Below are 27,878 nucleotides of genomic sequence, written 5' to 3' on the forward strand. Positions count from 1 at the left end.
TACTGCAACAGTGGATTGTATCTAATGCAAATGGGAACTTGTGTAAACTTCTCAACCTTGCCTCTTGCCCAAGGTATGGTGATCCTCAGGTTAAATCAACACCAGTCAGCTCTCCCCCTCAAAGAGAAAGCAACCTATGGTCATGTGGGGCAATGGTGTCTTTATCTTTTAAAAGGAATTAGTTCAGAGATTCTGTATCAGTGTGAACCTGCAAAATGATATACATGGTTGCAAGTCAAGGGGATCTCTTGGCGTTCAGCAGTATAGTAATGGCAACAAGCAGGTAAACAGCAAATCATATTGAAGCAAGCCAGTAAATTAAAGGCACCAAATGGTTCATTTTTTATTTAAATTTTCAGATAGCAAAATAAATTATGATTGCTTTAGTTTCTATCTTAATCCAAAATATAAACAAACTTGTAAAAAAAGCGATTTAAAAAAAATATTGCGAGAAATTTGACATTCCACAATTATATAATTACAGTTTTTCAGGGCCATTGAAGATGTTTTGCTGTAATTATGAAGTTAATGCAGTGTTAAAAACCCAGTTACACCTCAATCAATAAGGTGCAACTTTTTCTCAGGTTTTTACAGCAGATGAAATGTCCAAGAGTGGAAATTCTTATCAATTGATTGATTTCCCATTGGGAACTTTAACACAGCACCTGTTGGGAGAAGGTTGAATCAGCAACAGCAGCCTCAGGATTTCCACATTATTCTGCACATGAGCAGACTCCACAAGTTGTTGCCAGTTTCAATGGAATAATGAGTGCGAACACTTACTGTTCTACTGTCATCATTCCCTCAAACTTCAGGCCAATGTACCCACGTGCAATGAGGTAGGGGAGAAAAAAATATATACATCGACTGGGAAACATGCAAATCTGAGTATAGGGCTTTCTGGCAGAAACCAGATAATGCAACTAACTGAGTAGTACGATTTAAACTCGAATTGGATCCCAAGCTAAAAACCAGTTCAAATGATTCATATTTTGAAAACTCACTCCACCAGTCACCCCGGTTGAAGCACTGGTGGAAGGGAGACAGCAGTTATGGAACTCCCGTATTCAGGCAAGTCTAGAAAAAAAAAACTCAAGTCCAGCTAAGTATATTCATGTGGCCCAGGAAAACTTCACAATTCAGAATTTTTGTTCTGGTTAAAATAGTTGTTAAATACCTGTGAATAGTGCATTTATACAGGGTAGTTATTTTTCTGTGTAAGGCAGCTAAACAAAACTCAAAGCCAGAAGATAGCAGGGGAGTCAGGTTGGATCAGATGCTGCGCACTAATCTTCAAATGTCCACATCATTAGCAAACCTATTCCCAGCTGATATATCTTTCACAATTTTATTTCTCTCTCGCTGGTCCATGCAGGCCTGAACAGATTTCCACAGTGCACGGATGTTTCCTGCTCCAAATCCTGAGGCATTCCTTCGCTCAATCAGCTCAAGGAACAGTGTCTCTTCGCAAAAGATTGGCTTTGTAAACATTTGCATGAGATATCTATGAAAAAGCAAACATTTTGGTTGTAAAGATGCACTCAGATAAATTTAATTCCACATTTTTATTATGAAACAATATTTTATTATGTAACAAATCAAACTGAGTTTTGCATCCCACATACCATACCGGGCCTATGCTACTCTGCAATCGGGTAGAAAGTAGTACACCGGAGCTGCTGAGGGAGGAAGTGCAAACAGGGCTGCGATCATAAAACAAGGCTCCAGCTGTGGCTGACTGCACCAATACTCAGATGCAACTGCAGGGAAGAGGATAGGAACTGGCCAGCAAAGAGTTGAACATTGGGCAAGGGAACAGACTGCAACCCAGAAACACCTTCATAATCAAGTGAGCACCAAACGTTGTTTGATCTGGGACTTCAAACTTATAAAATAATTAAACGTTCATTTCAAAATGAAAAAATTCTTAGATGACCAAAATTAGCAACCCAAAAAAGGGGAAGCTGGATTGCCCTCAAAGTGGCATCATCTTTTTATCAGTGTGATATTCTTATGAAGGGAATAACATTTTAAAATTGCATACTTACTTTTAAATAATGTTTTGAAAAACCTATATGGCTAAAAGAAAACTTTAATGCCCAACCTCTCCACAGTTAGATGAAAAGCATTTTGGTACTGCATCAGAGAGCTACTCCTGAGTCACCTGTGGCTGTGCCATACTCGTGACTGGATTGCAAATATGAATATATAAATTATAAAATGTTTGATGAATGTATAATTTGATATATTTTGTATTTATACTTGTTGCAGTAAGGTTTTTGAACGCCAAGCTTAAGGTATACATTAGTTGCAGTAATATTACTAAAGAACCTAGGTTAAGTTACCCAGACTAGAGGCAGCATGGTGGCAGTGGTGAGCATTGCTGCCTCACAGCGCCAAGGTCCCAGGTTCGATCCTGGCTCTGGGTCACTGGCCGTGTGGAGTTTGCACATTCTCCCTGTGTTTGCGTGGGTTTCGCCCCCACAGCCCAAAGATGTGCAGAGTAGGTGGATTGGTCACGCTAAATTGCCCCTTAATTGGAAAAAATTAATTGAGTACTCTAAAATAAAAAAAAGATATCCAGACTATGCACCTGAAGCTGTAGTTAAGAAGTCGTAAAAAGTGAGATAACCATGGTTTCTAACCATCTACTTATTTACATATAGAGGACTAATGGATACTGTTATGATTGCTGGAGATTCCCTGGAGAGAAGAGGGGTTGTGACAATTTAGTGGGATACAGATTATTAATGAATTATCCAGACTTGAAACATTAGCTCCCTTTTCTCGCTACAGATGCTGTCAGACCTCTTGAGATTGTCCAATATTTCCTGTTTTTGTTTCAGATTCCAGCATCCGCAGTAATTTGCTTTTATATCTATGCAGATATTGTTGGTTCAAACAAAGCTAGTAGGTTGAGCTAGTGAAGTGTTTGCATCATTATCAGAGGGGGTATCTAGGGATTGTGATGAGGTGAGAAAAGCCATTCTAACAGAACTGGAACTCGTGCCAGAAGCCTACATGCAGAAGTTTAGAAATCTAAGGAAAGAACCAGGTCAGACGTGTACAGAATGTGAAAGAAAGAAACAGAATAATTTTGACAGGTGGAGAAGAGCATTAAAAATAGACCGAACGTATGAACAAAGAATACAGCAAAGGAACAGGCCCTTCGGCCCTCCAAGCCTGTACCGACCTTGGTCAAAACCCTAAACAACAAAGTAAAAAACAAAAGCTCTTAGGGAAGAATTTAAAGATTCGCTTACCACAGTAGTGAGAACTCATGCAGAAGAGCAAAGGGAATAACATTTTAAAACTGCATACTTTTAAATAATGTTTTGAAAAACCTGTATTGCTAAAAAAAAAACTTTAATACCTAACTTCTCCACAGTTAGATAAAAAAAAAGCATTAGACAGGCAGCAGAAATGGCAGAAGATTTTGAAGTAGTTCACAGATCAAGGTTTGGTTTGCAACACCAATTTCAATCTGTGACGGATAGAAACTGGGGAAATGAGAAATCCATAGGTGGTCAAGGCAAAGGAGGTATAGTTGAAGATATTGAAGATTCAGGTTAAAAAGGAAACTTAAGTGGGTGGAAGAGAGATGAGAAAACTTATATATTTTTATTGTGATAAGGTTGGAAACACAAAGTTGCAGTATTGGTGCCTGAAGAAAAGTAGTGGGAAGTTAGACTCTTTAAAACAGGATAAGCCAGTGGGATTCATTAAAATGGCAAAAGAAGCCATGATTGCAGCTGAAGAGAATTACCTTTTTCAGGGGTACAATTTATCCTGGGTAATGATATAGCTGGATCACAGGTGGGAGTGATGCCCACTGTGGTTGAAAACCCAGTGGAAAGTCAAACAACTGAGGTGTTGCAAGAAGCATATCCCAGGGTGTTTCCAGATTGTGCAGGAACAAGATCACAAAGCCACTGGTTGAGGCAGGAGGAGGAGAAATCAAAGAGTAAAGATGAGGAGGCTGAGGTTTAGATAGCAGAAACAAGCTTTGATCAAATGGTTAATAAAGAACATGAGTAGGTGGCGGATGGAACTGACATCTTTAGTTCTGGAAAATTGGTAGAATTACAACAGAAGGATCCAGAGATAAAGCAGTCAGAAAACATATACAGAAATAGAATCTGTGTATCTACCCGAGTGTTATTACATTAGTAACAATGGATGAGGAAGTGGAGACATTTACCTATTCAGGCAAATGGAAAATGGGCAGAAGTTCATCAAGTTGTATTACCTGTGAGTCATAGAAAGGATTTAGGGATAACGCACGAGGTTCCAGTAGGGGGGACATTTAGGAGTAAGGAAAATTCAAGCAAAAATATGAAAATATTATTATTGGCCTGGACTGCATAAAAATGTAGTGGAATTTTGCCGGGTATGTCACACATGTCTGGTAATAAGAAAATCTCAAGCAGTAATCAAACCAGCAACATCAATACCCATCCCAGCATTTGAGGAACCTTTTTACTAGGGTCCTAACCGATTGCATGGGACCTCTTCCTCGGATGAAAAGTGGGAATCAGTATTTGTTGACCATACTGGATGTATCTACTAGATTTTCGGAGGCCATTCCATTACTAAATATTACAACTAATAGAGTTGCAGAGGAGTAAACTAAAAAAAAATTTTAAGCAGATACGGACTACCAATAGAAATCCAATCAGTGGGGCGGCACGGTGGTGCAGTGGTTAGCATTGCTGCCTACAGCGCTGAGGACCTGGGTTCGATCACTGTCTGGAGTTTTCACATCCTCCCCATGTCTGCGTGGATTTCACCACCACAACCCAAAGATGTGTGGGTTAGGGGGATTGTCCACACTAAATTGTCCCTTAATTGGAAAAAAATAATTGGGTATTCTAAAAATTAAGAAGAAAATAAGAAAGAAATCCAAGCAGGTCAGGGATCCAAATTATTAGGGGAAGTTGTGGATAGCTGAGGAGTAAAGCAATTTACATCAACTGCATATCATCCAGAATCACAGGAGTGTTAGAAAAGTGGTGTCAAACTTCAAAGACCATGTTGACGCCCATAGTCAGATTATCCAGAGGATTGGGATAAAGGAATTCCATTTGTACTGTTTAAACATAGGAATGTATCTAATGAATCAACTCAATTCAGTCCCTCGAATTGATTTTTGGTCATGAGGTAAGAGGATCACAGATTGATTAAGGAGGAATTGGTCAGTCAGCATTGAGGCTACCTTGTTGTACGATGTGTAAAACTTTAGGGAGAGATTAACTAGGGCTGATGAGTTGGCCAGATAACATTTAAAATTGTCACAGCATGTGATGAAAAAAAGAGACAGATAAGAGGCAGATAGGGCTGCACGGTGGCACAGTGGCTAGCACTGCTGCCTCACGGCGCCAGGGACCCGGGTTCAATTCCAATCTTTTTTAAAATAAATTTTGAGTACCCAAATATTTTTTTCGAATTTAGGGGGCAATTTAGCATGGCCAATCCACCTGACCTACACACCTGGGTTCTGGGGCGAAACTCACGCAAACACGAGAGAATGTGTAAACTCCACACAGGCAGTGATCCAGGGTCGGGATCGAACCTGGGAGCTCAGCGTCATGATCAATTCTGGGCTCGGGTGACTGTGTGGAGTTTGCACTTTCTCCCAGTTTCTGCGTGGGGTTCCTCCGGGTGCTCCTGCTTCCTCCCACAGTCCAAAGATGTGCAGGGTTAGGTGGATTGCTAAATTGCTCCTTAATGTCCAAAAGGTTAGGTCGGGTTACAGGGATAGGGTGGAGGTGTGGGCTGAAGTATGCTCTTTCGAAGGGCCGGTGCAGACTCAATGGGCAAAAAGGCCTCCTTCTGCACTACGAAATTCTATGAATGCTATAAGAAATTAAAAACTCAGTTTTATTTGTGGGGAGAAAGTATTAGTATTATCAGTGGTAGGTGAATCATTTAAAACAAGATTTAGAACATAGAACATAGAGTACAGCACAGAACAGGCCCTTCGCCCCTCGATGTTGTGCCGAGCAATGATCACCCTACTCAAACCCACGTATCCACCCTATACCCGTAACCCAACAAACCCCCCCCCCCCCCCCAACCTTACTTTTTAGGACACTACGTGCAATTTAGCATGGCCAATCCACCTAACCCGCACATCTTTGGACTGTGGGAGGAAACCGGAGCACCCGGAGGAAACCCACGCACACACGGGGAGGACGTGCAGACTCCACACAGACAGTGACCCAGCCGGGAATCGAACCTGGGACCCTGGAGCTGTGAAGCATTTATGCTAACCACCATGCTACCGTGCTGCCCCTTTTTTTTTTAGTGGGCCTTATCAAATCGAAAGGGAATTGAGCGAGGTAAATTATTTGATAAGAATGCCAGAAAATTCTGGAAGGAAAATTCTGTGTCATTTTAATATGCTGAAAAGGTCTATTGATAGGGAAGGAAAGAAGGAGGATATGTTAATAATTATAACTCAGAAAAAGATAAATTCAGATGATTCTGAACTTGACAGTCTTCAAATTAGATTGGGCAATGAGGAAGTGAAAATAAATTGGTCTAAATTACCCACCACCCTAAATTAGCCACCACCCGGTATCTTGATCCTGACAGTGTCTTCCGGGGATAACACGGGCAAATCGGTGGCATGAGCATCATAGCTCTGCTTTTGCTGGTTTCGGAGCTGCTGCTCCTTCTGCAGCACCGGGTGGTGATCCAGGTTGGGCAAATGTATGGCTGGAAGTGTCGTCCGCAGGTCCCTATTCATCAGGAGCTGAGCCGGCGACATGCCAGTGGACAGTGGGGTCACCCTGTAGGCAGACCGCGCAAGGTAGATGTCAGAAGCAGAATCTGCGGCCTTGCAACCTTCCCATTGGACTGTGGACAGGGCGGGCTGGAAGTGACATGTTTGAATGGTATGGCTTGGCAAACATAGACCACTCGTGGCTGCTGAAGCACGGGCCACTGTCACTCACGACAGTGAGTAGGATACCATGCCTGGAGAACGTCTCCTTACAGGCCTTGATGACGGTCCAAGATGTGAGGTCTGAGAGCTTCACGACTTCAGGATAATTGGAGAAATAGTCAATAATCAACACGTAGTCGCGACCATTCGCACGAAAGAGGTTGAAGCCAACCTTGGACCACGGGGAGGTCTCGATTTCATGCTGCTGGTGTCTCCTTGCTCTGCACTGGCTGGAAGCGTTGACAGGTGAGGACCATGTTCAAGATGTCCTGGCTAATACCGGGCCAGTCAACAGCCTGCCTGGCTCTGCGTCTGCACTTCTCGACGCCTCGGTGTCCCTCATGGATTTGGCGGAGCACCAAGCTCTGGAGACTGAGTGGAATGACAATCCGGTCCACCTTGAGGAGGATACCATCACTCACCGTCAGGTTGTCCTTTACATTATAAGATTGAAGGCACTGCCCTTTCTGCTAGCCATTGGCAAGGTGGTGCGTGGACCACTGGCTTGGCATCAGGTCGTAGCAGAATCTTGTATCTATATGGCAGCATGCTCATCCCCATGAACACATCCGGATAATGAGCGAGGATATCAATGCCAGCCTGAAGATCCACAGTGGAGGATATCGTTGTGTAAACCCGCTGCATGAGGTTCAGCTGCTTGCAGGCATGCGCTTGCAGGCAAGGTGGTGCATGACACGCTGCAAGAGGGGGGGTCTTTGGCTGTCTTCTCATCAGATGCCGGGAGGGTGCTAGCACACAACTGCACCTGTGATTCAATCTGCCGGATGATTTGCAGCGGTTCACTAGGCAATGTGATGGAGCGGGACAATGCATCAGTGATAAACAGCTCCTTGCCAGGCGTGTACACTAAGTCAAAGTCGTATCTTCTGAGTTTGAGGAGGATGCGCTGCAACTGAGGTGTCCTGTCATTCAGGTCCTTGTGGATAATGTGGACCAGATGTCTATGATCTGTGTCGACAGTGAATGTCGGCAGGCCGTAGACATAGTCGTGAAACTTGAGAATTCCAATGAGAAGACCCAGGCATTCCTTCTCTATTTGCGCCTATCGTGTTTCGGTGGGCATCATGGCCCTCGATGCGTAGGCTACCGTTGCCCAGGATGATGTGTCATCGCGTTGGAGCAGCACCGCACCGATGCCATCCTGGCTCGCATCTGTTGAGATCTTTGTCTCCCCTGTCGGGGTCGAAAAATGCCAAGACGAATGCAGTGGGGAGCTTGGCTTTCAGCTCCACCCACTCTGCCTGATGTGCTGCTTGCCACTCAAAGGCAGTGGACTTTTTCACCAGGTGTCGTTGGGCCGTGGTGTGAGGGGCCAGGTTTGGCATGAACTTGCCCAGAAAATTGACTATGCCCAGCAAGAGCAACACCGCCTTCTTGTCTTCAGGGACCTTCATGGCTTCGATGGCCTTGACCTTGTCTGTGTCCGGGCGCATGCCCTGCTGAGAGATCTGGTCACTGGGAACTTGAGTGTCGACATGCCAAAGCAACATTTGGACCTGTTCAGCTTCAGGCCATTGGCATGGACACGGCTGAATACCTGCTGGAGACGGGAAACATGCTCTTCAGGGGTCATGGACCATATGGTGATGCCGTCCACGTACAGACAAACCCCTTCAATTCCCTCCATCATCTGCTCCATGATGCGATAGAAGATCGCCAATGCAGAGATAATGTCAAACGGCATGCGATTATAGTAGTATCTGCCAAATGATGTGTTGAAAGTGCAGAGCCTTCTGCTGGACTCATCCAGCTGGATTTGCCAAAATCCATGTGACGCATCTAACTTGGTGAAAAAACGTGCGTGTGCCATCTCACTGGTGAGTTCCTCCCGCTTCGGGATGGGGTAGTGCTCATGCATTATATTCCTATTGAGATCCTTGGGATCAATGCAGATGCGCAGGTCTCCCGAAGGCTTTCTAACACATACCATCGAGCTGACCCAGTCAGTCGGTTCGGTTACCTTGGAAATGATGTCCTGTTGCTGAAGATCCTTGAGCTGTGTCTTCAGGTGCTCCCTCAGCGGAGCCCGGGACCTGACGTGGTGCGTGGACCACTGGCTTGGCATCAGGTCGTAGCAGAATCTTGTATCTATATGGCAGCATGCCCATCCCCATGAACACATCCGGATACTGAGCGAGGATATCAATGCCAGCCTGAAGATCCACAGTGGAGGATATCGTTGTGTAAACCCACTGCATGAGGTTCAGCTGCTTGCAGGCATCCGCGCCAAGTAGGGATACCCTGTCTGGCTTGAGAGTTTCAAAACGTAACCAAGCATGGGTGCGCCAGTTGGAGATGAGTCGATGGCAGGATCCCAGTTCTGTGATGGCATTTCTGTTGCAGTCCAGGAGCCTGCAGGCTGCTGGAAGGACCTTGGGGGGGGCTTCTTGATGCGTTTGAAGTCTGCCTGTGAGAGGAGGTTGGCAGAAACACCTGTGTCCAGCTTAAACTGGATGGAGCAATTGTTGACCTGTCAGTCGTCCGCAGAATCCACAGCGAGGATGGATTAGAAGTTGTGATGAGTTGGATGTGGCGTATTCACATTTGGTAATGATGCCCACACAGTAGTTGGAGTCCAGGTATTCTTCCTCTGGATCTGTTGTGCTGCCAGGATCAGAATCCTGTAATCGTTGTTGCACACTCTGAATGCGCTGTCGTCGGAATTGGGAGCGCTGGCCCCCGACTGGTGGTGCAAGCCTGCACACGGCTGCATAGTGTCCAGGCTTCCCGCAGTTTAAACATCGCCTGCCTCTTACAGGACAGTGTTTCTTTCAGTGGGCGTTGCCGCAGTTCAAGCACGTCATGACGTTGGCATCCTGACGCTCCTCGTGTCGTCGCACATGCGCAGTGCGGGTGTTGGACGCTTTGTTATCCCATTCGCATCATGCATGCATGGGGCCCTGGGAAAAGCGCGCGAAATGGCCACTTTCATCAATGCTGAGGCGCTGCATCCGGGAGATGGCCTGCACATTCTCTGCCACGTGCGAGGATAGTTTCTAATTTTCAGCCGATTTGTACAGGGCATAGCGATTTTTAGCGTGCTCATGCACTGTGCATGTTTCAATCGCGACCGGCAGGGTCATATGTTTGATTTTCAGTAGCTGCTCTCTCAGAGGATCAGAGTGAACTCCAAAAATGATTTGGTCTCTGATCATAGAGTCAGCAATATCACCAAAGTTGCAGGGCAGCGCTAACAGGCAGAGGTTAGTTAAGAAGGAGTTGAAAGATTCATCTTTACCTTGTAGACGCTGTTTAAATATGTAGCGCTCGAAGATTTCATTGGTGTCCACTTCACAGTGACTGTCGAACTTGTCCAGGATGGTCTGAAACTTTGTCTTGTCCTGGCCTTCGGTGAAGTGAAAAGAGTTGAAGACTTTGATGGCTTGATCACCCGGTGTTGAGAGGAGAAGCGCAATCTTCCTTGTATCAGACGCACCACGAGGTCTGAAGCCTCTATGTACAGCAGAAACTTTTGGTTGAATATCCGCCAGTTGGCACGGAGATTGCCGGAGGTCCTGAGCTGGCCAGGAGCCTTAATCTTCTTCATGGTGCCAGGATACTTTCGCTGGTCGTCACGGAACAGGCTGAGGTAAACCACCTAGATTAAGCAATCTCCTGGTATCATGATGTGTTATGTGTTCTGGGATAACACAGGCTGCAACTGGATGCAGCTTTGACCAAAAGACACTCCAGACCTTGAAGTTAGTTCAATCTGATTTATTGAACCAGTAGCACAGTTCTCTGAGTTCGACTCTCTGCCAACCTAAGTGTGGTTACTCTGTCTGACTGGACCAGACTAGCTCTTAGCCACGTGCTGGAGGTGTGAAACTGTAAATACACCCCGACTCACACTGTAGATGTTCATCAGTGGAAAGAGGCGGAGTGTGAGTGCCCTGTGCCTTTTATAGTGAGATACCACCCGAGTGTCCTCCCTGCTCATTGGTCATGTCCTGTTCTCGGTGTTCATTTGCTGCCTGTCTGTATATCATTATCTGCATGTTTGCTTATCATGACAGCTCTGTATTTAAATTTGAGTTTGTTTTGACATAAAATTATACCTATTGGTCAGAGTCATCACTTCTGGGGTGAAGTAACTTTCCTCACATTTTTACAAAATTAAAACAAATTGTTTGGCGTTCTTGTCCGGTATCCTAACAAATGTTGGGGTCTGGTCCGATATCCTAACAAATGAGAAAAGTCAAAACATTTCAGGTTGTACATTTACAACATTTAATCGGACGTATAAGAAATGATCTGGTTTCTGCGCATCAATACATCAAACGTTGGCTTACGGCCCGAGATGAAAATTCAAAAGCACTCCATAAAACATTGTTACTTTATTGCCTTCAATACTTCATTTAATTATACAGACTTACTGTTCACTTGACCAGAAAGTTTCCCATAACTTTGGTTCACAGTAAACAAACCTTTCAGTTGATGCCTGACATTTGGTTTCTCCTCTACAATGTACATCATCTACCTCGGAATCCAGAAGGATGCCATACTGTGAAAGGACCTCTGGGTCTTGTCCTGCTTTCATGATCTCCTGCCATTTCGCGGTCTGTGGGGAAAAAGATGGTAAAATGGTGATGGAACTAAAATACAAATTTGCGCCTACTAAATACAGACAATAGAAACAAAATCAAAATATTGAGAATGGGGCCAGAACAAAACACAGTATTACATATGTATAAAACGGGGATGGAAAATTACATTTTTTTTTGTCAATCAAAAAAACTTGTTTCTAAATTGTGGGGTGTTACCAGCTGTTAGAAAATATCTAACAGCCTGCCGGTAATGTTTAGTATTTCTAGCAACCATGGTCACTTGTTCATTGCAAAGGATACTGTAAAAATCAATTACAACATTATAAAGAAATCTAAAAAAGAACAAAAATAAATCTAATGTTAGATCACAGAAACATTCGTATTATCCCATTAATTTTCTTTTCCCATTGTGGGGGATATAGATAGTTATAACTGAGAAAGTGTTGCTGGTTGTTCTTTGAATGTTTGTGGTCTGTGTAACTACACCATGAAGTGCCTCATGTTTCAAACCAGATTCCACCCATTTTAAAAATGACTGGTAAGGTGTAGATGCTGTCTTAGGTAAACACGTTCTTTGCCTGTATTTGATTTGATATTGTCAACACAATCAGTGATTCAGGGTGAGCGCACCAAATTAGAGGCAGCATACTTCACATATGCATGCAGTTTGGCTGTACTAAATGTTGCCACTCTGGATTGTGAAGGCAGATGGTGACCTGGAGTTTGCATGCCAGCAGCAATGCAACAGCACTCACCGTTCATCATCCTTGCAGTTGCTCACAAATGTTTTGAGAGCTTTGCGGTGGAAACTTGTGGTATTTGGAGATCACTTTCAAAATTGCACCCTCTGCGGCGTGAGAGAGAGCAGGGTAATTATCAGAGATACATAGGGCCTGTATTTAACTCTGAGCAAGTGAATTGCCTTTGAGTCAGTTAAGGTCTTGCTGTTGAGTGTAAATGAGTATATTTAACTCATTGTGAAATCATATTTCGAAAGGGGAAAGAAAGGTGGAATTGAGAGATGAAAGAAACAAAATGTTTTAAAATGTCTACTTAATGACCAAAAATAAATAGACTCTGAAGGAATTTTTTTTCTGGTGACTTTATTAGGACACTAGTGTATAAGTAGAGCAACATCACTGCTGCTACTGGCCATCAGGATAACCACAGACCTTTGGCTCCTTCTGGGTTAATATTGGAGAGTTTGCAGTAACAACCAATTTACTGCACATTTACACTAGATCTCAGATGCAACAGCTATTCACAAAAGATAGAGGTGAATGTTAATAATAATATTTATTGTCACAAGTAGGCTTACATTAACATTGCAATGAAGTTACTGTGAAAATCCCTTAGTCGCCACAATCTGGCGCCTGTTTGGGTACACTGAGGGAGAATTCAGAATGGCCAATTCACCTAACAAGGACGTCTTTCGGGACTTGTGGGAGGAAACAGGAGCACCCGGAGGAAACCCTCACAGACATGGGGAGAACGCGCAGACTCCACACAGACAGTGACCCAAGTGGGAATCAAACCCGGGACCCTGGCGCAGTGAAGCAACAGTGCTAATCACTGTGCAAGTTTTAACTGCTGGTCCACGAACTAAGAACAACAAATTCTTAATCACGGTAGCCATGGCCTTCACTAAAATTTCTAGTACTGTGCCAAATTATAAACTAATTAGAATGTTTTTTAAAATTATGAAATTAAACAAGCTTTTCCCAAGACAGATTTTCATCCTTTGTTTGCAGATATCAAGACCATAGAGTTATGGCAAACAAAAGACTATATGTAGTTATGAAAACCCCAGAGCCACACTTGTGATCCAAGAAGATACAAGAGTTGAAAGGAGCCAAGTACTCCACTTTTGATCAGCTTGGTCACACTCAGTTTATAAGCAATAAAACACAATATTTAAGATTTCAGCATTGATACAGAAATGATTTGACACCAATAAGTGTTCACAAATGGAAATTGCCTATGTAATGCTAAGTGACCACAATAAACTATTCAGTATTAATTCAGCAAAAACATTCTGGCAGCAAGCCAGCTGCTTCTGGGGGCAGTCTCTGAACTCCCTATTTTTATCATTATGTTATTAAATGACTCAAAGCATTATTTTCTAATGTTAGCCACAAGCCAAATGCTAATTTCAAATTTGGATTGGCTGATTGCTTTCTTGATTAGTGCATTAAAAAGAGTAAAAGGGCATGTGATCTCAACACTCTCAATAGGAATGTTTACTAGGCTCCTGGAATGGAAAGTTTGGGCAGGTTAGGCCTGTATCTGCTGAAGTTTCGAAGAATAAGAGGTGATTTTATTGAAACATAAGATAATGAGGGGTCTTGACAGGGTGGATGTGGAGAGGATGTTTCCTTTTGTGGGAGAATCTAGAACTAGGGGCCTCTGGTGAAAAATAAGGTGTCGCCCATTTTAAAACAGAGACATGGAGAAATTATTTTCTCAGAGAGTCAGGCATCTCTGGAACTCTCTTTCTTAAAAGGCAGTAGAAGCAAGGTCTTAAAATCTTTTTAAGGCAGAGCTAGATAGACTTGTTAAACAAGGGGTGAAAGGTTATCAAAGATAGGTGGGAACATGGAGTGGAGGTTAAAATCAGATAGCCATGATCTCATTGAATGGTGGAGCAGGCTTGAGGGACCTAGAAGCCTACTCCTGCTCCTAATTCGTATGTTCATCATATTCATATTTGCAAGGTGCATTCTTCTGTACTTTAATAATTTTGTTTTTTTGGTAAAATACAAGTGACGTTTTTTTGACTATGCATGCTTTACTTCCTTGGTCACTGCATATTTATTAAACTGGTGTGAAATATCAGGCTTCCGTAACTCAGAAACACTAGCAATATTGTATGGAGGGGAAGCTGTCATTGTGATCAGCTGGACCAAACAGAATTACAGCATTATGCCATTGGAAGAGAGTAAGCCCAAAGAATGAGTAGCTCCAACAGGATACATCATGACAAAAGGCAAGCAGCATTTAACTCCATTGTGGATGGAGAATGTAGGTTTGTATGGTGAGCATTGTGCAAGGCTACACTCTCAACAGTCAGTCTGATGAAGTGAAACAATAGCTTGCAACTATTGGAACAAAAGTCTAAAAGCTGCAGCAAGATGTCTTGTGTCTGATAAATCTATGTTAATATTTCAACCTTTTGTGGAAGAGACAGGCAGCAAAGTTTTGCATTGGACAGTGACAAAAGTAATCAAGTATGTTTAGCTGTATTGCAAAAAGCACTCCGTTCTAAAATTAGTGCACATGGCTAAGACAGTTTAACCAAAGCCATATCTGTGGCAAGTCAGTGATATATTTTTTAAAAAAAATTTAGAGTACCCAATTTTTTTTTTAACCAATTGACAGGAAATTTAGCATGGTCAATCCACCTACCTACACATTTTTTGGTTGTGGGGGTGAGACCTACGCAGACATGGGGAGAATGTGCAAACGCCACACACACAGTGACCCGGGGCCAGGATTGAACCCAGGTCCTCGCCTCTGTGATGCAGCAGTGCTAACCACTGCACCACCGTGCCTCCCTGGCAAATTAGTGATATCGACTGACAAATTCTGCTCCCAAAGTTCTAAATTTTAAGAAATGCTTCTTCCATCAATGCAATGATCATACTGTTTGTGAAGAGATCATGAGAAAATAGAAAGATCAGTTATTGCTACCTATTCAAATGTTTATTTTTTTTATCCCATCATTAAAGTTACAAAGCCAATGCACAGAGCGGACAGGGCAAACCAATCTTATTGCTTGCTCCAAAAACCAATTCAAATTGAACCCAATCCACAGTCTCCACAAGGGAAACATACAAGATCCAAGTTAACAAGAAAAGGCACTGCACCTCACTACAGATTTGTTCTGAAGCTTGATCTTAGCCAAAAGGCCTAGAAGCAATAACTATTCAAAAGTTAACCTTCCAAGGCAGTACGTGCAAACCTATTGCTGCTCGACTACCATATCAACTTAATATGAAATCAAATTAATATAGTCTTAAATATTAAAGGAAACACAGCCATTGGCTATCTCAATGCCACTCGAGGTTCATTTTAGGCAGGCCTATTGTTCATCATAGCCTTTTGACTTAATTGCAATTTAGTTTAATTCCTTAGGTCAGCAAAGTTGTTGAACTAGTACTATACCTCAGAGTAATACCCAGAAGGGGGGTAGAAGAATTGAACCCCAGAATCTGTAAGGGACTTGCAAGTTGAAATGATGTCAGTTGTGTACAATCCGACATGTTGTATCCCAGCTCCACCGTGCTGCTCCAAAAATGTGTCGATTTGGTTTTTACCTAAAAATAGGCAAAAATATTGTGAAAGATATCCAATAATTTATTTTCATGTTTCTTACATAGTGCTGAAGGGCTGGCTGTGAGCAGAGCTAAACTTGCACTAACTTTTAATCTCATATCTTTCTGTTTAGAAATTTTATTCAACCAAAAAGATCAAAGAATACACAAGCACAACAATTCATAGCCCTCGCCAGATGCACAGATCTCTGTGGCAGTGTGCGTGGTGACAGTAATCTATTGCAGGGAAAAGATAATTCCTCTAATTCTAGCCAGGAAGGGATCCAAGTCCATGAGAAGAAGAACAGCCAAGACACCCATCAATAGGGTGCCTGGGAGGGAGAGCTGGCCCTCATCCCCCACCATCTGAGAACCCCCCACCCACTCCACCGGGAAACCCCACCCACTCCACCTGGCTGGACCAGTACCAGGAGCAGCACAATGCTCACAGTCAAAAGAACAAAAAAAGAAATCCCCATGGAGGGGACACCCAATTGACTCACTTCCTAATCCTCAGCCATGAATACCAATCCCACTTCAGCCTACTCTAACAAACAAGTTCAATATAAATCTAAAAGAAAAAACAGAAACGGATTAGCACTGACCATATTTCACACTCCCTGTAGGAAAAAGCTTCATCACTGTCCGAAGTAAAAGTGGAATACTGTAGTACACACTACTTTGTTTCAGATTTTGTAAACAGAATAAACCATTGATTTATCTTGTTGTTTGATTTGTGCTTCAACTAACATTTGCAAATTCTAGTTCGAACCACAGGCGATCTCATACAAACTATTCACCGAAAAAATGTCCTTATGGGCTGATGAACCAGTTTACCATTCATATGTACAGTGAACGCTCCAGTTCTGAGAAACAGACAAACAACACTGACAGGCCATACCAGGCTACAATGTCTGTAATTGGCTTTGTTTAAATTTAAGACCCTAGTTTTGGATACAACCAAATCACTCTCAAACTTCATATGAAATTCCAGCATTTTCTTTTTATTTATGCTTGGAATGTGGGCGTCACAGCATTTGTTGCCCATCCCTAATTGCCCTTGAACTGAGTGGCTTGCTAGGCCATTTCGGAGGGGGGCAGTTAAGAGTCAACCGCATCACTGTGTTGGTCTGGAGACACATGTAGGCCAGATCAGGTAAGGACAACAGATTTCCTTCCCTGAAGGACATTAATGAACCAGATGAGTTTCAATGGAAGATTCTGCTTGCAGCTGTTCCTCCAATCAGAGGTCGTTTCTCACCCTCGTTTACTGCTGATAGGCTGACTCATGAGCGTATCAGCAGCAAACGAGGTGAGAAACAGTCTCAGAGAGGTGGAGCAGCAAACACTGTACTGAAGATAGGTGTGCGAGAGAAGCGAAGGCATGTTGGGAGTTGGAGCCCTGGAAGCCAAACTGTGTCTGGGTTGGAGTCCGGGGAGGGTCGTGGCGGCAGGGCCGAGGCCTAGGGAGGGTCGGTCACGGTTATACGGAAACAATATCAGTTCCAGTACTGACCCAAGATACACAACTCGGATTCACTAGGCTCCGATGACTCTCAATTGCCCCTTTTATAGATTCTTTTATCCAGTCCCATGTTCTACCTTGGTATTGAAGTCCTTCATGTTGACCCTTGTCAAAAGGTTCCTGAAAATCTAACTGAATCAGTTTAAAGGATGTTCCTACACTATAAAATTCTATAAAAAAATGGATCTTCCAGACCTAAAGTCGTATTAATTTTTAAACTGTTAACATAGGTTACCTGCCAGTTTGCTCTCTTAAAACTATTTCCCTTACTCAGGTTAGAATAGTAGGTTGGTAGTCCCAGAATTAAATTTATGCACCTTTTTAAATTTTGATAATCACAAGGATTGTCTCTAATATCCATTGTTGTCGATGGAGGGAAAGAAAGGTTAAAGGTCAAATTAGATCTACTATCAATAAATTAAAACCAAGTGATTGATTTATATCCAGATGGTTAATTTATTTAAGGCGTTTAATGACAAGATCGAAAATCAGTATTGAAAAGAATTAGCATTGTGAGGACTGTCTGAATTTTGTCTCACCTTCAAATACAATGTTGGTGCTCAATTTTGTTTTGCAATAAGCACAAGTATATACGGCCTGTGAAGATTAGGTTGGGACCAATACTGTAAAAAACGCTCTACCTGAGCGGCACAGTGCACAGTGGTTAGCAAAGAGGACCCGAGTTCAATCCCGGCCCCGGGTCACTGTCCCTGTGCAGTTTGCACATTCTCCCCATGTCCGCGTGGGTCTCACCCCCACAATCCAAAGATATGCAGCATAGGTGGATTGGCCACACTAAATTGCCCCTTAATTGGAAAAAAAAATTGGGTACTCTAAATTTTAAAAAAATTCTCTACCTGGGTTGGATAAGGACTCAGCCAACACAAGTTTGCAGTCTACTTTCTTTTCTTCAATCGCAGACATGGACATGCCAACCTCACTGCATTTCCAGTACTCCATAGCACTCAAACGCATTCCCTGATTATTCCCTTTAATGACATAACCATCATCTAGATCGTCACTTCTGAAATAGTCAAAAAAGTTGACACCATCATATTTTAAATTATTCAAATCACGATTTTCTGATGCTTTACTCACGAAATACGTCACGCAAAGCTCTGAATAGCTCAGCTGATTGTAAAATTACATTATGTAACAAATACAATTTATATTTATATTGCACCTTTAATATAAAAAGAAGATAAATTGGAATAGAATAGATAATAGAATGGATTTTAGAACACAATTAAGGAGAGGCAGACAAATACCAGAACTCACTGAACGATGAGAATTATTTGTAAAGCCTCAGTTATAATTTGTATAGCACATGGTGCATGTAGCGGTATAGCTTCTGTAATAGACTTCAGCTGCCAGTGCTATACAACTGCCCTATTTACACTTGGGAAGGTAGATTCCATTTCACAGACAGTAACATTAAAATAACTACGCTGACAAGTTCCAAAGTTGTCTGAAAGTCATGACTGTAACTCATTTCTGGGCATTGCCCTTCCACAAGGTGAAGAATTTACATGGCCTGTACAAGCAGGCTGAGCACTAATGGATATGAAATGATCAGCTAATACTCTAAATTGTTCTTCAACACAAACAGAATTGGTCTTATTTAATGAGGACATGTGACAATGCACAGTAGCACAGTGGGTAGCACTGTGGCTTTACTGCGCCAGGGTCCCAGGTTTGATTCCCGGCTTGGGTCACTGTCTGTGCGCAGTCTGCACGTTCTCCCTGTGTCTGCGTGGGTTTCCTCCGGGAGCTCCGGTTTCCTCCCACAGTTCAAAGGCGTGCAGGTTCGATGGGACATGTGGCCTCCTTCTGCACTGTAAATTCTATGTCTATATAAGAGTAAGTTACAGGAAGCGGGGGGGGGGACACGTCAGGCAAACACCAAACACCCACACCTCACAGCAGACACTTATTCATCAGGTCCTCATTTCCTTGGGACAGCACAATAGATTGGTAGCTCTGGTGTGCAGCTCCAACCAGTGAAATATTGAATGCTGGATATGGGAATCTGTATTGATAATATTTTTCAGTGTTTCTAAGTTTCTAAAATAAAAATGCCCCAAATAAGGGGGGAAAATGGTTCAATGTGTAGGGTAGGGGCTTGGTCATGAGAGGGAAATAACTGAGTCAATTTGTAAAAGTCAACAAATAAACGTTAGCACTTACCTCATAGAAAACATTCCCAGGGTGAATAATGGATGTTGAGCAACAAGTTAGGCAATGTGACCAACGGTGAAATTTTTACAAGTGAGGAGTGCTTTTCAGTGTAGAAACAAGACGGCTTAAAAACTCCAATGGTAAAGTTGGGGAGAAGCAGGGTGGGAAGAGAGGAAATATACATCGGCCAGCAAAACATGGGTGCTGGCATGTAAAGGAGATTGCAGAGGTTGAGCAAGAGCAAAACAGGGAAGACATTTGTAAACTTAAGACTGAATTCACCGCGGAGTCAATGTGGATTTAAATAAGAAGATTTACAAAGAAAAACTTGGAGCTATCTAGCACCTTGCACAACCTTAGAAGAGCATATAGGATAAGCCCTTCATCCTAGGAATGAGTCAAGTGAACCTTCCCTCTGCTTCTAACACAATTAAATATTTTTTCAAATAAAGAGGCCAAACTGTGAACATTATCCCACTTGTAGCCAGTGTACAACTGTAGTAAAACATCTCTACTTTTATATTCCATTCCCCTTGCAATAAACAACATTCCATTTGCCTTCCTAATCACTCACTGTACCTGCATACTAACTTTGTGATTTATGCATCTCTCGAAGTGTCCTGGGACACGTGTTCTGCAATCTATCTATTTAAATAGTATACTGCTTTTCCATTCTTCCTGCCAAAGTGAACAGGTTCACATTATACTTAACTGCTAAATTTTTGCCCACTAACTTCACTGCCCATATCTCTTTGCAGACTGGCCATCTCCTCTTGACAGAATTAAATTTGGTGTCACCGGCAAAGTTAATAACCATACATTCAGTCCTTTCACCCAATAATTAATATAGATTGTAAACCTCTGAAGCATTCCTCAAATTGCCAACCCGAAAAAGACCCATTAATCCTACTCTGTTAGCTTCCTGTAGCTAAACAATCTTGATTAATGCCAATGTTGCCTTCCTCCCGCCCCCACCCCTTCCCATACCATGTTCTCTTATATTGTGTAGTAATGTTTGATTTTGGACCTTTCAAATATTTTTTGAAATCCAAGTATACCACATCTACTGGTTCCTCTTTATCCATTTTGCTTATTCCTTGCTCAAAAAATCCAAATCAGTCAAACACAATTTCCCTTTCATAAAGCCATTTTGATTCTGTCTCATCAAATCATGATTTTCTAAGTATCCGGCTATAATAAGATTCTAGCAATTTCCCAAGACAGATGTTAGGCTAGCTGGCATGTACTTTCCGGCTTTCTATCTTCTTCCTTTCTTGAATAAAGGTGTTAAATGAGCTATTTTCCAGAGTCCAAGGAATTTTGGAACCTTATAGCAAATCTATTATCTCTACAGCCACTTATTCTAAGATCATAGGATACAGACCATCTGGTCAGCCTTTAGGTCTCAATTTTCCTAGTACCTTTTCCCTAAAGTTAGCTTTAAATTCCTCCTTCCAATCACCTTTTGATTTTCTTTTTTTAAATAAATGTACAGTACGCAATTATTTTTTCTTCAATTAAGGGGCAATTTAGTGTGGCCAATCCACCTAATCTGCACATCTTTGGGTTGTGGGGGTGAAACCTATGCAAACACGGGGAGAATGTGCAAACTCCACACGGACAGTGACTCAGGGCCAGGATTCAAACCCGGGTCCTCAGCACCACAACCCCAGTGCTAACCACTGCGCCTCATGCCACCCTACCTTTTGATTTTCAAGTATCTTTGGGAAGTTTTCTAAGTCTTCTGCAGTGCAAGGTAAAGGAAAATCAGGAATAACCTCAGCAGGTACAGGAATTCAAGTTGTTCTCCAGGCCTTGTTCTGCATCACAAACCAGCTGTCTAGCCCACTGAGCTAAACCAGCATGTTCACATTGACTCTTACTAATTTTTATAGCTGCACCACAGAAAGCATCCTATCAGGCTGCATCACAGCTTGGTACGGCAACTGCTCAGCCTAAGACCGTGAGAGTCGTGAAAACAGCCCAGTCCATCACGCAAACCCGCCTCCCATCCTATTCATTGACTCCGCCTGCATCTCCAGATGCCTTGCGAAATTGGGAAGCATAATCATATACCCCTCCCACCTGAGCTATTCTCTCTTCCAACCTCTTCCATCGGGCAGGAGGTACAAAAGTCTGAGAACAAGCAGCAAGAGATTCAAAAACAGCTTCTTCCCTGCTGTTACCAGACTCCTGAATAGCCTTCTTATAAATGGAACTGCTCTCTCTATGCATCTTCTCTACAGTTGCAGCACTATATTCCATATGCTTCACCCGATGTCCATGTCTATGTATTAACATTGTGTATTTATCGTTATGTCCTATGTTTTTATTATGGAGCAATCTGCCTGGACTGCACGCAGACAATACTTTTCACTGTAACTCAGTACAATAAATCTAAACATAGAACCTGTGTTCTTGCAAGTTGTATAACTAGGGCTGCAGAGATGGCTTTAAATTAAATAGTGGAGGGGAAAGGATCATGTAAGAGCAGATTCAGTAAATCAAAGGGTAACAATGAAGTACTAGAGCAGGGCAGCAATTTGGTTAATGATAATCAAAATGTGACTGGAAGGGACAGAGAGTACAAACCTAAGAATACACCAGTAGATAAGGCCAAAGATTGCAAAAATGGTAAAAAGAAAGACTTAAAGACTCAGTTTCTGAATGCAAAAGCATTCGTAACAAAATGGATAAATTGATATCTTGGATGGAATTACATCAGATAGGCAGCGTTGCAGGGTGGCCAAGTCTGACCTAATATTGAAGAGCATTTGACATTGTGAAAAGACTGGGGTCGAGGAAAAGATAGTGGGTAGGTAGCTCTGTCAATCGAGGATGACATTAGAACGATACAGCCTCGGAGTGGTGGTAGTGGGGAACAGGTGATTACTTGGGACAGTGCAATCGGGGAGTGCTGTCAGGGAGTGTTCCCCCATATTGATGCATCAGTGTCTACAGCTTGGCCTCCAGCTCAAAAACCCTTGAGCTGAAGCGCCTCAAGCCATTAACACTTGCTACATAAGAGTTTGCCCTGGATCACACGGGTAATCGACAACATTTTGGAAGATTGTAGCCAGTGCGTCCACAATCTCTGCAGCCTCGTCTTTTATAATGGTAGATGTAGCCCATCAGGTACTGGGGACTTGTGCTTTACCCTTTACCACTTTTAAAGTCTTGGCCTCTGGAGGACTTTTATATTTTGTTTGCTACACTCTACATTTTTGCATACTTGTAAAAGTACTTTTATATTTCTTTTTTTTTTAATAAATGTTTTTATTCTCCATTTTCCTCCAAAATTTACACCCCACCCACAAACGGTAACAAATACAAAATCAATTCCCTTAACAATAACAACGATCCCATCCTCCCACCACCCCAAACAACGGCCCACCTGTCAATATATGCATCCAATAAAACAAACCCTCTCACGGTGGAAACAAAAAGCAAAGGAGAAAAAGAAAAAAGGAGTCCAGGACCGCCCATGGTCACCATAGAGTCCACTCTCTTTCCCCCCCCCCCCCCCCCCACACACACTCAACACCGTCCAACCTCTGAAAGAGTGCCATACATGATACCCAAGAGTTGTAAACCCCCCCCCCCCCACCCCCCAACACCTCCCGTCCACTACCTCTTGTAAAACTCCTTCCCCCAACCTCGGTTCCTTCCTCTCCAACTTTCCACCCCGGCTAGACCACTCGGATCCTGTTCTGCCAGACTCCAATGGCCGCAGCCCCTTCTCCCACCTCACTCCCGTTCACTGGCCGGATTAGACCGACCAGCGTGGAGGCCCCCGCCCGGGTCCCTTTCCCCCTTGCCCGACCCTAGGAAAGCCCAAAAATCCCCCTTTTAGCACACAAACCCCGCATATCCACCTACACCCCAAAGAGCCCTCACTTTGAGTGAAAGTCCCATCACTTCCCTTGTCCAAATATATACAACACCGGCTCCTTTAGCCCATACACCCGCACGCAGTGAAACAAACAAAAAAAAAAAGAAAATAGTCATGAGGTTACATCGGCACATGGCCATTTCTCAGTCTGCCACAGTCCTTCTGCCTTCGCAAACTCCTCCGCTGCCTCCACCGTTCCAAAATAAAAGTCCTTGAGCTTGTAAGTCACCCTCAGCTTCGCTGAATATACAATGCCGCACTACACCTTGCTAATGTACAGTGCCCTCTTTACCCGGTTGAAAGCAGCCCGCCTCCTCGCCAGCTCCACCGTAAAGTCCTGGTATACACTTATACCAGCTCCAGCCCACTGCACCACCCGCTTCTGCTTGGCCCAGCACAGGACCTTCTCCTTCACACTGTACCTACGGAAGCAGAGTCACTACCCTTGGCGGCTCACTCGCCTTTGGTACAGGCCTCCACGACCGATGAGCCCGATCCAGTTCATATCGGGAGGGATCCTCCCCCTCCCCCAATAGTTCAGCCAGCATCGCAGCAAAATACTCAGTCGGTCTCGGCCCTTCAACTCCTTCGGGCAGCCCCACAATCCTCAAATTCTGTCACCTGGACCTGTTTTCCAGGTCTTCCATTTTTCCTCGCAGATCCATATTAATTTCCATCACCTTCCGCATCTCCTTCTCCATCGACGTAAATTGATTACCATGCTGCAATAATGTCTCCTCCACTTCCTTCAGCGCCTGCCCTTGCTCCCGCACCTCCGCCACTGCACTCGCCACCGCCGTTGTCACCGGGGAAATCGCCTCCTCCACCAGCACACTCAAAACCTCCCTCATCTCCTTCCTCATTGTCTCCATGTATTTTGTAAACTGCCTTTCGAATTCCGCAGCCATTACCTTAGTTATTTCTTCAGCCGTAAGCAATGCAGCCTCCTCTGATGCTCCAGCCTCCATTTTCCTTGGTGACCCCGCGATGACCTTTCTACTCCCCAACAAACTTTCAGCTGTTTTCACAGCCGTTTTCTTACTGGACCTCGACATATCCCTTCCCTGTACTTTCTCCTGGCCTTCACCGCCCCTAGTCAATCCCCGACAATGCCGTTCCCGAAAGGGAGCCCTCCAACGCGCGGCTGCCTCCTGCCCGCCGTCACCAGAAGTCAGCCGTCACCACTTCTTCAATGGCCTTTGTGAGATCTTTTCACAGTTGTTCCCTCTGCTGCTAGAATTCAGCTTTCATAAAGGCCCTCAAGTCAGCTTGAGGTCTTTAAGCTCGCCCTTCCCCTGCCTGCATGCTGGAAGAGGCTTTTGTCTCTGCTGTAGCTTCAGCCAAATCTTTCACTGTTCCTGCGGGTCTGGTAACCAAGAAACATACCATTCCTGGGGGAAAGTACTCCTCCAACATTCACCTACGCATTTTCATCAAAATTCCACCCAGTATTGCTTAAAAAAAGAGCTATTTTCTGTAACCGTGGGCAGGAGCTGCCTTGTGTGTAACCACCTACTCCATGGTGCACACTGGAAGCCAGTACTTTTATATTTCTGACTAGTTTACTCATTCCATTTTCTAACACTATCAATATTTTGGTCATCCATTGTGGTATCTAAAACTATTCCAAACCTCTTTAGTTAGCAATGGATCCCTTTTCACAACAGTTTATTTCTCTCAAGGAATATATATATTGGGCAGCACAAGTGGTTAGCACTGTGGCTTCACAGTGCCAGGGTCCCAGGTTCGATTCCTCGCTGGGTCACTGTCTGTGCAGAGTCGGGGTGCTCCTCCCACAGTCCAAAGATGTGCAGGTTAGGTGGATTGGCCATGATAAATTCCTCTTGGTGACCAAAAAAGGTTAGATGGGGTTATTGGGTTACGGGGATAGGGTGGAAGTGAGGGCTTAAGTGTGGGTCGGTGCAGACTCCATGGACTGAATGGCCTCCTTCTGCACTGTATGTTCTATGTGTTAGTTGAAAATTATGACATATTTATTTAAGTGGTTACCATTATACCTTTTAATCTAATTTCCCAATCTACTTCAGGCAACTCAAACCGTATATCTATATAATTAGCTTTCTGCTCAATATTCCAGTTTTGGACTATGTATGTCACTCTCAAATCTGATGTGAAATTCTATGTTATGATCGTTCTTTCCCAGAGGAACCTACACCATGAGATTACTAAACAATCCAAGCAAAACAAGATCTAAAATTATTCTCTGATTGCTTCTTTGAATAGTATATCCCAATGGAATCAGTCTCAAATGCTTTCCATTAACTCACCTCCGAAAATACTTTTGTTAATTTGATTTTGAGTTTATGTGAAGATTAAAGTCCTTGATGATTATTGAATTGTTTTCTTACAAGCACCTCTTATATCTTGATTGATACTCTCAGTTCATCAGTAAGACTAGAAGCTATAACTTGCATTTTCTGACTCATTATTTCTCATCGCCAGCCACACAGATTCTACTCCCTGCTCTTCCAAACCAAGATCTCTCCTCATCCTTTATGATCAGGGCTACTGTCCAATTCTTCTCCCCCACCCCAAAATTTCACATCCCAAATCTGGATTACCATGCAGCTATGTCATTATACTGGTTATTAGATCAAAACTGGGTCCTGTCACAGTTCAAATGGAGCCTGTCCCAAAAGAAAAGCCTCCCCTTTCCCCAGTTGTGATGTCAATGTCATTTGAATTGAACACCCTAGTTCCTACATCATTTTATGAACGACACATTCAATTCTCTTATCTGTTTCAACCATATCCCAATGTGCATGGCCTAGGTACTAATTCAAAGTTTTATAAGATCCAAAGATAACTTTAAGGTTCTGCATATTAATTTGGATAACAGCCCATAAACTCGCTCAGCAGAGAGAGTACTTCAAGAAGGTTCAAGAAGGCAACTCACCATCATCTTCTGAAGGGCAACTAGAGATGGGAAATATATGCTGGCCTAACCAGTGACACCCACATTCCATAAATGAATTTTGAAAAAGCAAAATCTCATTCCACCTTATGTTTTTGGATTCCATGTTGGCCATGACAGCTGGAACCCTCTTCCCCAACACACTTGTATTTCTTCTGCATGGTCTCCAATCCAGGGTTTTTCAAATTCAGAGGCCCGACCCGGGGGTAGGTCGCGGAGCGATTGGTCCCTGTGTTCCCGATCGCAGAAGCCCCCAACGGCCACAACCGGCTTTTAAAATTGCCAGCCGTGACCGGCTTTTATTTAACACTGCCTGCCGCCCCACGCATGCGCGCCCCATCAGGCTTGGCAGGTTGTCTCCTCCTGACATCAGTGCGTTATCCCAGGAACAGAAGCGGCGGCAGAGAGGTCACGCAACCGGCACGGACACAGACGACATGCGGTCCTTGATTTGGGCACAAAATCACAGGAGAAGATTGTGGTTTTATTTATTCGAACCCTTTCAGAATTAATTTGTGAGAAACTGGCCAAACCATCCAAAGTTAGCGATTTAAATCGACTTGTGGGATGTGTCTCAGCGCAGCGTAATTGTCCAGGGAAAGTTAGCCCTTCTGGACATTATTAGGTAAACGCTCTGGGAACTTCAGAGTGTGATTCCCCATCACATCACTGGGATACCAAAGCATTGGAAAAACTCAGCAGGATTGGCAGCATCTCAGGAGAGAGAAGTGTCCAATTTGGCTCTTCTTCGGAACTGTTGACGGTTACAACTGAATCACCCGGTCAGCTGTATTGTTTAAGTATTTGCCATTGGGTGGAGAGCCACCGAAACCATTCCAACTCCTTTCATTCAAACTCCCTCACTCACCGGTTGAGGAGGAAACGCTGGAAGCCGAAGCAGCGGCGGTACCAGTCCAGGATGTTGGCGCTCTGCTGCCGGGGACATGCGTAGGTGATGTGATCGAAATGAGTGATGGCGCCCGGCCCCCCGGCTGCCTCCTGCTCAGCCGGCGGCGGCGGCGGCCCGAAGCCGGGCAGGAAGTCGCCACGGTAACCGCTCCGCTGGATCAGAGTGTGAGACACGTTGCCGACCACCGAGCGCACCACCGAGTAGGCGACCCAGCCCAGCTCGTCCTCCACCGGCCGGGGCGGCACAAGGACCTGGCAGCCCAGGCGCTCCAGCAGCAGCGCCGCCCGCTCCACGTCCCTCACCTCGAAGGACACGTTACAGGCGCTGTCCACCGCCTGGGCCGGGGCCACATCGTACAGGAGGCCCCGCGGCCCCGGCTCCCCGCGCCGGCCGCCCGGGCTCTCGTTCACCATGAAGACGGCAGAGCCTCTCCTCAAGACCAGCTGCCTGGCCCGCTCCGTCACCCGGCTGCCGAACAGCTGGAATCGGAAGTGCTGTATCAGGTCGCGGGCCAGGCGTTCGCTGTCGCCGACGTGAAGGGCGATGTGGCTCAACCGCTGCACCGGCACCGCCATGGCGGAGGGGGCGTGGAGAGGGGCGGAGCGTGG

At 44.0% G+C, this 27,878-nt stretch overlaps 1 protein-coding gene across 1 annotated transcript; it reads right to left on the minus strand.

The window, feature by feature from the left end:
• Positions 1–314: 314 nt before the first annotated feature.
• hpdl (4-hydroxyphenylpyruvate dioxygenase-like) lies at positions 315–27,878 on the minus strand. Its single transcript, XM_038822151.1, has 5 exons — positions 27,229–27,878; positions 18,213–18,379; positions 15,682–15,833; positions 11,398–11,531; positions 315–1,504 (listed from the first exon to the last, which is right to left on the minus strand). The coding sequence occupies exons 1-5, from the start codon at positions 27,843–27,845 to the stop codon at positions 1,294–1,296; spliced, it is 1,281 nt and encodes a 426-aa protein (XP_038678079.1). The 5' UTR covers positions 27,846–27,878; the 3' UTR covers positions 315–1,293.

This window comes from Scyliorhinus canicula, chromosome 16 (genome assembly GCF_902713615.1).
Source record: "Scyliorhinus canicula chromosome 16, sScyCan1.1, whole genome shotgun sequence".
Lineage (NCBI taxonomy): Eukaryota > Metazoa > Chordata > Chondrichthyes > Carcharhiniformes > Scyliorhinidae > Scyliorhinus > Scyliorhinus canicula.

What these genes read in the sequence shown, in the direction of transcription:
- hpdl (XM_038822151.1), bottom strand. Translation starts at nt 27,845, where the DNA reads ATGGCGGTGCCGGTGCAGCGGTTGAGCCACATCGCCCTTCACGTCGGC. An exon ending in CAGCGTTTCCTCCTCAACCG is followed by an intron (nt 18,380 to 27,228) that starts GTGAGTGAGGGA and finishes TGACTATTTCAG; the next exon opens with AAGTGACGATCTAGATGATG. An exon ending in TGAGTCCTTATCCAACCCAG is followed by an intron (nt 15,834 to 18,212) that starts GTAGAGAATTTT and finishes GCCTATTTTTAG; the next exon opens with GTAAAAACCAAATCGACACA.